Source organism: Microcebus murinus, chromosome 24 (genome assembly GCF_040939455.1).
Source record: "Microcebus murinus isolate Inina chromosome 24, M.murinus_Inina_mat1.0, whole genome shotgun sequence".
NCBI lineage: Eukaryota > Metazoa > Chordata > Mammalia > Primates > Cheirogaleidae > Microcebus > Microcebus murinus.
The window spans coordinates 2,647,873-2,662,850 of NC_134127.1; the positions used below are offsets into that span (position 1 = coordinate 2,647,873).

General features: G+C 34.6%; 1 protein-coding gene across 1 annotated transcript in view; it reads right to left on the minus strand.

The window, feature by feature from the left end:
- Positions 1-836: 836 nt before the first annotated feature.
- LOC105878174 (A disintegrin and metallopeptidase domain 3) overlaps positions 837-14,978 on the minus strand; it is a 118,710-nt gene continuing 104,568 nt past the window's right edge. The window contains exons 19-21 of the mRNA XM_075997194.1: positions 4,946-5,102; positions 3,574-3,624; positions 837-1,007 (exon numbers count right to left, since the gene is read on the minus strand). Coding sequence (XP_075853309.1) covers positions 3,582-3,624; positions 4,946-5,102 — 200 coding nt within the window. The 3' untranslated portion in view covers positions 837-1,007; positions 3,574-3,581. The remainder of the gene's footprint in view (positions 1,008-3,573; positions 3,625-4,945; positions 5,103-14,978) is intronic.

Genomic DNA, 14,978 nt, shown 5'->3' on the forward strand with positions numbered 1-14,978 from the left:
ACTGGATTTGTTCACTTACCATAATGGTTTCTAGTTCCATCCATTTCATAGCATTTTCAGTGATTCATTTCTGTTTATGGCTGCTATTCAATTGTTTGGATATACCACATTTTCTTATCTATTTGTCCCTTGATAGACATTTCGAAAAAGAAACTCTGGGCCTCTATGGTGCGGTTCTTCTACTCTTGTTCCATGAGAATATTTTTTTTTTCGATGGGGGCTCTGTAGGTCCAAAACAGACTCCAGACGGGCTGATGTTTCCCTGACCCATGTGTAATCTTTGAGATGTGTAGAAGTGCATCCATCCCAGCAAGAGGGAGATGGGAAGACAGAGACAGAAGTAAGAAAATCAAGCCTAGAACACATCAGCTTCACTTAAGATAGTGCTGCAACTTTGAGTTTCCCCAAAAGACAAATAAATATTCTATATATCAGTTTATATATGGCCAAGAAAACATATATACCTGACAGAACAGGCATATATGACCAGAAATTCAGTTTGATCGATTTCCTTAAGATAAAATAGATGCCAGGGACTATCTGGGGGCCCTGGGAATGGACTTATCTAGAAATTCTTCCTCTCAATATTCCCAAGCCCAGGACAGGCAGGGCAGGGGAAACAGGAGCGACTGGGTATGTGCAGGCTGCCGGTGTCTTCTGCTGAGCCGGGAGCAGTCAGCGTGGCCATGGGCACCTGTGAGCAGACAGCAGCAGTGGATAATGGAAGGTTTTCAGCTTGGGATGTAACAAAAATTCTGAGGTTAAAAGAAGCAAAGCTGCTTATTTCACACTAAAAGATCATGGTGGGTAGAAGAATGGATAGACACAAGCTTGCATATTTTCAGTCATAGGATTTTATTTTAGCTCGTGAAAATGAAAGCTTTTCGCCACAACAAAAGGAAAGCAACACAGGTTTTTTTCCATTCTTGGATGGGGCCACTTTACAGTGAGTTTCTTGGTGATATCCTTTCTCCATCTTATGGCTTTTCAATACTATCATTTAATTGCTATTGTAGAAGAAATATAGAAAAATTAAAATGCTAAATTTTCATCATTAATAAAAGCTATCTGCATTTACTATGCAACTACAGGTATGACACTTAATTTACATAATAAGACATTGTTTATACTGTTGCTATCTGTGACTGTGATCTGGGAAATTTGTTATTCTAAGTTTGTATTTCATGAGTAGTTTAAGATAGCTACTTTAAATGGAAATATTACAAATTGATGTTTATACGTTTAATTTGCACAGTCTTGAAACTTCATATGAGCAAACGAAAACCACGGAAAGGAAAGAGAAGAACAGAACAATATAAATATGTGGAAGAAATAGAAAACAGTTAATACTAATTGTGTATTTCTATCTGCAGAGGAAGAGCACTTTCAAAAACGCTCTGTGCATTTCCTACATACCCATGTCAAATTCAAACTCATTCTTCACTCCCCTCCGCTTCTTCACCTCCACCCAAATTAGTTCTTTTCCTACTATACTGTATGTCCTTGGTAAAATCTGTCACTATTCATTCTGCCCAAAAGTTGAGGTCTTTGTAGATCTCTCTTTCACTGTAATGTAAATACATCCACCCAGTCACCACTCCAGTCGATTCTACCTCTGTCATTTCTCTCAGAACATTTTTGTGCTTTTCCTCTCATCCATCCCTGCCCTCATCATACCTTTCCTGTGCATTTAATAGTATCTTAGCTGTGTCACTAGTCTCCAGTTCTGACAAAATCCATTTTCCCTACTTTATCCCAGTGAAATTTGTAAAATACAAGCCATATGGAACCAGATGTCTCTTACCACCTCAAAAATATTATGTCCTTCATATAGAAGAACATTTAAACTCCTTATCACGGCATATCAGACACTTGTCTTGGCTGATGCTAACCTATGCAGATTTTATCTCTCAATATTTATAAACTTAGGATGAATTTTAAAAACTGTTAAGAGATGAACCTTGGAAACAGAGAGGCCTAGTTTTACATTTTCAGTCTTGCTCTCTTCCTGCTTTATATCAATAATCATATTATTTAAGTACTTTTTTTACACTCTACATCCAAACTGTCAATGTATTCAGTTGGTTAGCCTTCAATTTATGCAGAAAACAATCCTTACCACCCCTGACTGTCTCATGGATATTGCAGTAGTTTCTCCATTCAAGGGTATCTATCTGCACTTCTACTCTGGCCATCATACAGACTATTTTCAACAAATTAGCCTTTTGAAGTATAAGTCATGTGCTGGGAATCTGAACTATGCCACGATGCCTCCCTTTCACTCGGAGTAAATGACAAATGGTCTCCAAGAGCTCCAAGACGCTAGGTGAGTTCTGACCTCATCACAGCTGCAGCCCTCTTGCTAATTTGGCTCAAGACAAACTGACATTCCTGGTGTCACTCAAGCATTCCAGACTTAAATTTGCATTAGAGCAGTAATGTGTTTGGAAAGGTAATGCCCAGATATATCTGAAATATATCTGAAAGAATGATAGTTCTTTCAGGTACATGCCCGTGTAAGATGAAGTTGACTTGCAGCTGGAATTGAAAAGCTCTATCTTTACCTCTGGGAAATCCTGGATGTTGCTTTTGTTTTTTTGTTTTTTTACAGGATAAGGGAAATGCAATTCATAATAGGCTTCTTAAAATTTAAAATAAGGATTTTGGGGACTTTGGGTCTTTCTCATCCCCAGTGCTTAATGACAGATGAGGAAATGGAGACCCATTGACTTAACTATAAATCAAAGACAGATAAGGAGGAATGGCAGATAAGTAATTGGATGAACTTTTGATGTTACTCTTGGTTGGATTTTTAATTTTTCCATTTGCTCCCAGTGATATAGGCCTTATTTCTTCACACATGTGAACTACAACTTTGAACCATATTTACGGATGCCTATTGTATTCCATATTATAATAAAGAATTGTCTCTCTGCCTTGAAGGGAGGATGCATTTAACATTTTGTCTGATATTTAATACGTACTTAATCAATGTAAATTCCGTTCTATATCCCCAGTCATACATCAGGCTCTGTGTGTTAAGACTGTGACATTCTTAAAAGTTTAAACTCTGGATGCAACCAGTTGCATTAAGTTAAACCCCAATTCCAAAACTCATAAAAATTCTATGCTCATGGGAAATCATTTAAATTCTTTATGTCTATTTCCTCATTTCTAAAACGAGGATAACAATACCCATGGAGTCTTAATGAGGAAGAATATAAATGTGAAGAGATACTGTGTGTAAATCTACCAATTAGAACCACTGGAACCTTAAATGAGTGAGCAGGAGGTATGATCATTCATAGATATTTTAAGAAAATATTTACAATTCATTTAAGGTCATTTCTTATTACAAAAATTCTGCTCAGTAAGGTTCTGGCAAATATTACTTAACATTAAATATTTCTCAAGCATAAAACAAAGTTAACATCAAGTACTTCAATGCGATATTAACAAATGGACTCAGGATGAGGAAATATGGCCATGATAGTTTCTTATAGTGAAGTATTATTAAACAAACTACTTCACGAATTATGTCATTTTAATAATAATTTAATTCTTTCAATTCACCTTTAACTCTATGACTGACTGCTGTTACTATTGCTGACTTCTGAGAAAGATCTGTAAAAAATAGATAGCATTAGGAAACAATACAATCTTAAGGCAAATGAAGACAAATTTAAACAAGATAGATTTGTGCTAATTAATCAATTAATATGTATGAAGTGAACAAGTGCAAGCAGAGCAGTCAATTTGGAGAGAATGGACAGAGATACAACGAGGTGTTATTCCTCACAAAGCCTTTGCGTGAAGACAGAATGACCTAGTTCCCAACCATCCCGTTCATTACCACCCTTTTGTGCATCAGCTCTATTTCATTTCTTATTCTTGCAGCCCTGAAAGCATGTATTGCTGTGAAATTTAGGCTGTCTTGACCAGATTTTGTAATTTTTGACTAATGATCCCTTAGTATAACATTTCTTCCCAAAGTCAGATTTATTTCTTGCAGTTGATCTTCCAAGATATCAACTGAAAGACATGTTCAGATATTTCCAGGATGTCTTAAGTAAGAGCACAGGAAGAGTCATGCTAGCTATCATTCAACATTCAATTAAGTCAATTTATAATAATTGGATGATTATGTAAATGTCTGCATAAATCACCCAGATTATTACTCTGAATTTAACTAGTTGCTGCTAACTTTTTGATAAATAAAAAAAACTAACCAGAGAAATAAAAGTGCTGATGAAAATTTTACATCAATGTCTTATTTCCATGAACATAAATGAGAAACAGAGAATCTCTCTCTCTCTCTTTTTAGCATAGAACAACACGATTCACTTACTTATTCTTACTTCTGCATTCTTATATCTCTCAATATTCACTGAGCAGCTTTTATTGGTTTTATGATAAGGAAAAAAGCTATGCAAGTACCTTAATTCTAATTTCAGAAATGCAGGAGCAATATTATGTTTGAAATATGGAGTATATTATCTGTGCTTTTCCCCTCATTCTGTGACATCTATTTTCTTACCTTCTACATATTCTAAGCATAATATCTGCCTCCATGACTATCTTTTTTTATCTCTTTGGCACAACTTATTGTCAATGCAAGGAAAATGGTGTTTCTTGGGAAGTCAACAGAACTTCTTAAAACATTTATAGAAAACTTAACTTTCTATGTGAAAGGCCCTGAGGATTTACTGAGTAGCTTTAATTGTTCTTGGCCTTGTAAGAATGATTAGGAAATCTAACTGCATGAAATGTGAAAGAAAAAAAAAAAAAGATTTGGCATATACTGAGATCTTCTTATTCAATATTTCTAAACATTAACCTAATCCATCTCAATATCCCTATTTGTAATATTCTGAATTACAGTCAAATTCTTCCCATAGATAATACATTTATAATATTAAGCATAAAAAGTAATAAGTTTACTTACCCCGTACTTGCAGTTTCTGCTCTATGCCAAAATTCCTTCATTTTTTTCCATTTAAGACCAATAATGGCAGTTAAAATGAGGAAAGGTAGAAAAACGTAGAAACTTATCAAAAGGCCATTTTTTTGAGGTCGTTTTACCAATAAGGGCATCTTTCTACCTGAAATATGAGAGTACTTTTTAGCTTTTTCAAAAATATGTATAAATCATACCACTAATTTGAATTATTAAAATTTCAATTTAAATAATATAGTCAGAAAATTAATACATTTGAATTTAAAAGTGTTTTTCAATCTTCTATGACTATACCCAAAGTGCATTATATATTTATGTCAACTCAATATCCTTATAAATATCATTGGCAATATATTGTCATTGACATAATAATACAATATCCTTACCATAATTTATCATCTCATCATAGATATTTAATCTTTACTTATATTATAATCTCTTTTAGTCTATCATATCCCCTTCTGTGGCCTGCATTACGTTCATTTATGTTGTTGTACAACCATCACAACCATCTAACTCCAGAACATTCTCCTCCTGCCAAGCCGAAACTTTCTATTCATTAAATATTAACTCACCATTTCCACCTCTCCCCAGAAGAACCACCCTCCTATAATAGTTTGATTTTATGCATTTGACCACTCTAAGCACCTCAAAATAAACAGAATCATAACCTATTTGTCTTGTTCTAACTGGCTTACTGAACTTTTCATAAGGTCTTCAGTTCATATCCACATTGTAGCATATGACAGAATTTTATCCATTCTTAAGAACGAACAATCTTCTATTATGTGTATATAACACATTTTGTTTTTCTATTTATCTGTTGATAAACATTTGGAATTTCCACACTTTGGCTATTGTGAATAATACTGCTATAAATACGGGAGTAAAAATATCTTCTCAAGTCCCTGCTTTCGATATTTCACGGAATATATCTAGATTGGAAATTCTGGATAATATACTAATTATATGTTTAATTTTTTGAGGATCCATCATGCTGTTTTCCACAAAAGCTAAACTATTTTACATTTCTACCAGCAATGCACAAGGGTTCCAATTTTTTCATATTCTGACCAACATTCGACATTCCATATGTTATGAAATTTTCTTTATAATAATGACCATCCTAATAAGTATTCATTGGCATTTCATTGTAGCTTTGACTTGCATCTCTCTAAGGATTTTGATGTGAGAAAATTATTTTTTTTCTTGTGCTCACTGGCCATCTCCACATCTTCTTTGGAGAAATGTCTATTCAACTCCTTCACCCATTTTTAATGTGATCATTTCTTTTTATGTTTTTGACTTGTTCTTTACATATTCTGGATATTAATCCCTCATAAGATACATTATTTCAAATATTTTCTCCCATTCCATGTATTGCCTTTTTACTAGGTTGATAGTTCTTGATGCACAGCAGTTTTTAATTATGATGAATCTTAATTTATCTATTTTTTTCTTTTGTTGACTGTGCTTTTGGTGTCATATCAAAGAAATCATTGCCAAATCCAATGTTACAATAATTTCCCCTTATATTTTCTGTCCTGAGAGTTTATTTAAGCTCTTACACTTAGATCACTGATCCATTTTGAGTTAATTTTACATGTGATATAATCAAGGATTCAACTTTATTCTATTACATATAAATATGCAGATATTTCAACACCATTTGTTAAAATGACTGACTTTCCCCCAATTAAGGCTGTAAGCATTCTTGTTAAAAATCATTAGACTATATAGGCAAGGATTTATTTCTAGGGCTCCTTTTCTTTATTCTATCAGAAAATTTAAATTCTCTTATTTTATTGCCCAAGATAATCTATTAACTATCAGAAAAGGTACAACAGTGTCCTGGGACAGCTTCTGTCTTTTTATTGTAGCTTTTGTAGAACACATTCAAAAATTCAGAATTTGTCTTTTATTGACCATAATAATATGAAGAACAATATTGATGGATTAAAACATTATATAACTATTAATCAGACAAATGCAAAGAAACATAAAACAGTAGCCTAGCCTGGAAGAGTGATTGTTTTAGTCTTTTCAGGGTGCCATAACAAAAATACTACAGACGCGGTGGCTTACAAACAACAGAAATTTCCCACAGTTCTGCAGGCTGAAAAATCCAAGATCAAGGCTCTGGCAGATTCATTCTATGATCTGGGTCTGCTTCCTGGTTCACAGGCAACCATCTTCTTGCTATAAACTCACATGGTGAAAAGGACAAGGGAAGGAAGTCTCTTTCATAAAAACACTGATCACATTTATGAGGGCTCTACCTTCATGACACAATCACCTTCCAAAAATGCCACTACCAAATACTATCACATTACAAATAAGATTACAATATATTGATCACGTAAATGAAATGTCAGACTACAAGTGTTTAGATGATATCCTAATTTTTTCCAAGTCAATGACTCAAAAGTATATTTCAAAAGACAAAATGGAGATATGGAATCCTCATCCAGTTAGTCACATAATAGGAAGGACTTCATCAAGCAATACTTTGTCACAAGCGCCTGAGACTTCCTGTATTATAAAGAAGACTTAGGATAACATCCTTTCATCTTCTACATTTGGACATGAACATTTATTTGATATGGTTCACAAGTAGAAAAATACTGAAGTTAAATACATATGCAAAGTCTATTGAAAGGATTTAAACACAGTAGGAGTAAAAAATTAAGATTACTTTAGTTGATGTTTATTAAGATATTTTAATTATAGTACAAAGAAGATAACATCAGGAAAATTGTTACCATCAAAATTGTGCTTTGAAGATATAAATGCACACAAAAAAAGAGAATCATAAGTAATAGTCAGTCCTGACTTATTAAAGATTTATTTCAAATACATCTGGTAATTATAGGAAAGATATGTACCAGATACACGTTTAACAGCAGGGAGTTGAATCAAAACACATAGGGCATTTTAGTTAGATATCCTTAAAAGCCTAGTAAAAATATAGGTTGAAAAAGTTGTGTTTTCCATTTTTAAGTTTATATAAAAATTTTTAATAAAGATTATTTTCACTATTTTTGATTCCTACTTCCTAAATTTATTTATTTATTTTTGAGGCAGAGTCTCACTCTGTTGCCCAGGCTAGAGTGAGTGCCATGGCATCAGCCTGGCTGACAGAAACCTCAAACTCCTGGGCTCAAGTGATCCTCCTGCCTCAGCCTCCCGAGTAGCTGGGACTACAGGCATGTGCCACCATGCCCAGCTAATTTTTTCTATATATTTTTAGTTGGCCTTTTAATTTCTTCCTATTTTTAGTAAAGACAGGTTCTCGCTCTTGCTCATGCTGGTTTCGAACTCCTGACCTTGAGCGATCCACCGGGATCGGCCTCCCAGAGTGCTAGGATTATAGGCGTGAACCACAGAGCCCAGCCACTAAATTTACAGAAAATATGATTTTTAAAATAAAAAAAATGATTTGGGGGCATACAAATTAGAGATAACTATTGAGGGTTAATTTCAGACAACGTAAACTTCAAGACAAAAACAAATGAAATATATTACAGAAATCATAAAAGCAACAATTCACCAGAAACGAATCTGAACTATACATGTGACAATTAGCAAATAATCAGAATGGAATGAAATACATATTGGCATACTAAAATGGAAAAACAAATATATACATAATTATGATTAGAGATTTTAAAAACTACTCTCTCAGTAATTGATAGAAGTGGAAAAACATTCGTTGGGTGAATTCCTTGAAAAATATAAACTACTTTAATACATTTAAGATGAAATCAGTAATATGAATTTCTACATGCTAATTAAAAAAATAAATCTGTATTTTAAAAGCCCTCCAAAAAGGAAATCTCCAGGCCCTCAGGAATTTACTGGAAATAGCTACCAAACATTTAAGGAAGAAATAATGCCAATTTTAAGCAATTGCTTAGAGAATATAGATGAGGAATATTGAAGAGGAATTCATTTTATAATACCAGTTCTAGTTGACAACAAAGCAGGACAAAGACAGTACCGGGAAGACAAAGAGACAGAGGGACAGTGAGGCAGGTGATATTTCTCAATAATACAGACACAAAAATCCTCAACAAAATATCAAATTTATTAAAGTATAAAACACAATAAATCATAATCAAGGAAAATTTATTCTAGATACTCAAGATTAGTTCAAAATTCAAAAATCGGTGTAATTGAACATATCAACAGACTAAGAGGCAAAATCATGTAATCAATTGACACCAAAAAACATTTGCAAAATTAACAATATTAATAACAAAATATATTAGAAATTAGGTATTAAAAAAATTTCCTCAAATTCATAAAGACTATCTACAAAATCCCTACAGCTAGCACAGTACTTAATGGTGAATAACTGAATTCTTTCTCCCTAAAATCAAAAGCAAGGTGAGATGTTAACTCCCCCAACTCTTACTCATCATAGGCCAAGAGGTTCTACCAAGAACAATAAAACTTTTTATTTTTATTTAAAAAATAAAATAAAATATAAAAGACATAGATATTGGAAAGGACGAAAGAAAATAATCTGTATTTGAAGATGACATGATTGCAATTGCCTACAGGGAAATCTCAAAGGATTTCCCAAAATTCTCAGAACTAAAAATGAATTCAATTATATTGCCGAATATAGAAAGACATGGAAAAAAAAATGTACATCTATATATTAACAATGAATAAATGGTGACCAAAACAAACAAAAAAGCCATAATATCATTATAATTGCTCTAAAGAAAATGAAATAACAAATAATTAAGTACATATACAGTACATATACAGTATATAGTGAGAATTACAAAGGTCTGATGAAAGAAATCAAAGCAGACTCAAATAAACACGGAGAAATACTGTGTTCATACATTGGATGATACAATACAAATTCTCCCTAAATTAATGTATATAAATAACAGCAAGACTATTTATAAATATAGTCATGCTATTCCTAAAATATATATAGAAAAGAAAGACTCTAGAATAGCCGCACAACATTGAAAAAAGAAGAAAGTGGCAGAAATCAATTTTCTTCAATGTTAAAGATTACCTTGAAGCTACAATAATCAAAGGAATGTGGTATGGGTATAGGGAGTGACATGCGGATCAATGAAACAGAACAAAGAACCAAATAAAATATCATAAAAAATATTGCCAATTAATTTCTGACAAAAGCCAGAAAGCAATTCAATAGATGGGTGATAGCTTTTTCAGAAAATGGTGCTGAAGTACATAACAAATTTAACTTTGAGTTGAAACCTCCCATCCTTTATAAAAGTTAACTTGAAATGCATTATGGGCTTAATGATGAAGCCTAAAATTACACTTTTTAGAAGTATTACAGCATACCATTGTCAGGTCCTATGACTGAAAAGAGTTCACATACTTGACACTATAAGCATGATTTAGAAAGTAAAATAGTAGACCGAAATAAAAATTGGAGCCTACTGAAGACAGCAGCCCAGAGACACCAGCTGACAGATAGTCTCAGAAAGAAGGAAAAGCTTTTTATTTTGAAAAAGATAAAACAAACAAATGGACAAGCATAGACTGGGTGTAATTCCGAGAGAACAAGTGCCAGAGCCTACAAGAGATTCCACTGGAAGAAGCTGCAGAGCAGGATAAGAAGGAGCAAGACATCAGCAGAGGTCAACGCCCTAGTGGCTTGGAGTCCAGTGAAACGGGCAGGTGGAGTGGTTTGTTTCTCTTTCCCTCACATCTCGAGCAGTCAATAGGCTCCCGAGCTACTGGAGAGCCTTTCTACCCTCACGAGCCCAACAGCTGCTGCTGCCAGTGAACTGGGATCTTCTTGAGGACAAAGCACCAGGCTGCCAACACCCTCAGGGGTGCATCCCGTCACCACAGACCTGAGGCTACAGTTGGTCACAGGTCCTAAAAACAACACTGCAGTTTGTTCCTTCTGGCAAGCACCACCTTACTTGCAGAGAGGTCAGTTTACATACACCTTACAGCGTTTGCTGGGGCAATCGTACAGAGTGTGGTTCATTCTTACAGACAGGAAACACTCACTGTCTCAGAAATTAAACTTGGCGTGCCAGTACAAGTCACACTGTTGAGAATACCACAGGTCGGGGAAAGAGAAAGCATGTCAAAAGCCTCCTTCCTCCCTCACCAAACAGAGACAGGCGATATGCCACACACACAGCTCACCAGTGCTACAGCCTGCAAACAACCAGAGACTGAGAAAACCACCACACTGAGGATATCTATAGTGAAGGCATCTACCTACAACCTAGACCACCATCAAAGCACTCACAAGCAAAAGCAAAGATTCTTACCCATCATATGCTACAGGAATGCCCTTATGAGTGAGGGGGGAAAGAGAAACCTCATCTAAACAAAAGAAAATCCAAAAATAAGAAGTGACAGCTGTTCCAGGTGAGAGGCAAAAACATCAAGGTACACTTACATAGGAAAACCCACCGAGCTAACTTCAGACTTCTGAGCCTTACAAGCCTAAAGGGATTGGGAACCCATATTCAGTCTTCTTAACCAGAGCAACTTCCACTTAGAGTCTGGTATTCTGCAAAACTAAGTTTGATATGTGATGGAGAAATAAAGACTTTTCCAGACAAGCAAACACTAAGAGAATTTGTCAAGATCAGACCTGCCCTGCAGGAAACATTGAGAACTGCATTATATATGGTTCAGGAAAATAGATACCCACCAGTGTGAAATGACCCAAAAGATGAAACTCAGAGTTCGTATAAAACAATACCATAACAGAATTGTAATTGGTGGGGACTTCAACATCCCACTGACAGAACTGGACAGCTTATCCAAGCAGAAAATAAAGAAAGAAACACTGGACTTGTTATAGAGGCCAATCTCACTGGGGTAGGTGATTGCGGTTTTGATTTGCATTTTTCTAATGATTAGAGATGTTGAGCACTTTTTTATATGTTTGCTGGCCATTATTCTGACTTCTTTTGAAAAGCTTCTATTCATTTACTTTGCCCATTTATTGATGGGGTTGAAAAATCCTAAAACAACAAATGCTGGCGAGGATGTGGAGAGACAGGAACACACTTACACTGCTGGTTGGACTGCAAACTAGTGCAACCTCTGTGGAAAAGAATTTGGAGATACCTTAAATAGCTAAAAATAGAGATACCATTCTATCCAGCAAGAACACTATTAGGCATCTACCCCAAAGAGCAAAAGATATTCTATACTAAAGACATCTGCACCCGAATGTTTATGGCAGCACAATTCACTATTGTAAGAACGTGGAAACAACCCAAGTGCCCATCAGTTCATGAGTGGATTATTAAAATTTAGTATATGTATACAATGGAATATTACTCAATTCTAAGAAATGAAAATGATCTAGCACCTCTTATATTTTCCTGGACTGAGCTTGAGCCATTATTCGAAGTGAGATATCACAAGATCGCAAGAATAGGCTCCACTTGTACTTGCTATCAAATTGGTCCTGACTGATTAACACTATGGTGCTCACATGGTAGTAACATTCTTCGGGGATTAGGGGATTGCGGGGAGTAAACTCACAACTAAAGGACTCGGTGAGCATTGTAGAGGGGAGGGGCATGCCTCTAACCCTTGCTTGGGTGAGGCAAAGACATAAAATGTAACCAAAATGTTTGTACTCTCATAATACTCAGAAATAAAAAAAGAAAAAGAAAAGAAAAGTAACATTGGACTTAAACGTGACTCTAGAATAAATAGGCCTAATAGACACAGAATATTTTATCCATAAACAGCTGAATATATTGTTCTTATCAGAACATAGAACATTCTCCAAGGTTGACCATATTTTAGGCTACAAAACATCTTTCAGAAATTCAAGAAAATAGAAATGATACTATGTATCGTCTCAGACCATAGTGGAATAAAACCAGAAATGAACGAAAAGAGAAACATTCAATTCTACAAAATCACTGACCTGCTTCTGGATGATTATTGCATGAATAATTAAATTAATATGGAACTCAAAAGATTCCTCTAACTGAATAACGAAGGGGATAGAAGCTATCAAAACTGTAGAATGCAGTAAAAGCAGTCCTAAGGGGAAAATTCATAGCCTTAAAGACCTATATCAAAAAGACAGCAAGGTCACATTTTAACAACGTAATGACACATTTCAAGGAACTAGAAAAGGAAGAGCAAAACCAACTGAAAGCCAGCAGAAGAAAAGAAATAACTAAGGTCAGAGCAGAACTAAACAAAAATAATACAAGGTGTCAATGAAACAAATAGTTGGTTCATTGAAAATATAAACAAAATGGATCAACCTCATCCTAGATTAGGCAGCAATAGAAAAGAAAGGACCCACATGAGCTCATTCAGAAATTAAATATAAGGTATTACACCTGATACAACAGAAAAAGAAAATATAATCTATAAATACTATGAAAATTTCTACACATATAAATTAGAAAAAATAGAGGAAACAGAGAAATTCCTGGAAACATACCATCTCCCAAGACAATGAGTAATAAATAGAATTCCTGAACAGATTAATAACAATCAGTGAGACTGAAGCAGTAATAAAAAATCTTCCAACAAAGAAAAGTCCCAGATCAGATGGATTCAGGGCTGAATTTTACCAGACTTCCAAAAAACAGCTGGTACACATACTGCAGAAATTATTGCATAACATTGAGAAGGAGGGAATGCTCCCTAAATTATTCTATAAACCAATATTACATTGATACCAAAACAAGGTGAGGACACAAGAAAATAAGAAAACAACAGGCCAGTACATTCTAAATTCCTAGAATATTACTATCAAATTGAATTCAAAAGCACATAAAAAAGTAATAATCCACCATGACCAAGTGGGCTTCATCACAGTGATACAAGGATGGTTCAACATACATAAATCAATAAATGTGTTTCTCCACATAAGAATAAGTGAAAACAAAGACCAGATGATTATCTCAATAGATGAAGAAAAATGATTTGTCAAAATTCAGCACCATTTCATGATAAAAAACCCTTCAGAAAACTAAGCATAGAAGGAACATATCCTGAAATTATAAAAGTCATGTATTACAATCCCACAGCCAACATCATATTGAATGGGAAAAGTTCAAAGCATTTCCACTAAGAACTGGAACAAGACAAGGGTACCCACTGTCACCACCTTGATTCAACATAATGCTGAACGTTCTAGCCTGAGCAATCAGACAAGAAAAAGAAATAAAGGGTGTCCAAAGAGGGGAAAAGAAGCTCAAACTGTAGTTTTTTGCTGACAACATGATCTTATATCCAGAAAACCACAAAGACAACTCCAAGAGACTCATGGAATTGATAATAAATTCAGCAATGCCTCAGTTACAGAATCAATGTACACAAGTCAATAGCATTCCTATATACCAGTAATAGTCAAGCCTAGAGTCAAAGAAAAGACTCAATGCCATTCACAATAGCTACAAAGAAAATAAACAACCTAGGAATATATTTAACCAAGGAGATGAAAGATCTCTATAAAGAGAACTATGAAACACTGAACAAAATTGCAGATGACACAAACAGATGGAATAATATATCATGCTCATGGATCAGTAGAAACAACATGGTTAAAATGTCTATACCATCCAAAATGACTTACAGATTCATGCAATCTCCATCAAAATACCAACATCATTTTTCACAGATCTAGAAAAAATAATTTCCAAATTATTTCCAAAATTACACTTTGTTTGGAACCTGAAAAGACCCCAGATAACAAAGCAACCTTAAGCAAAAGGAACAAATCTGGAGGCATCACCTTTCCAAACTTTAAACTCTACTGCAAGGCTATAGTAACGAGAGCAAGGTGCTAGCACAAAAATAGAGACATAGACCAACAGGAAAGAACTGAGAACCCAGATATAAAACCATCTACCTATAGCCAACTGATCTTTGACAAAGCAGACAATAATATACCCTAGGGAAAAGAAAACCTATTCAATAAATGGTGCTGGGAAAATTGGGTAGCCACATGCAGAAGAATAAAATAGGACCCCTATCTCTCACCACTCATAAAACTTAACTCAACATG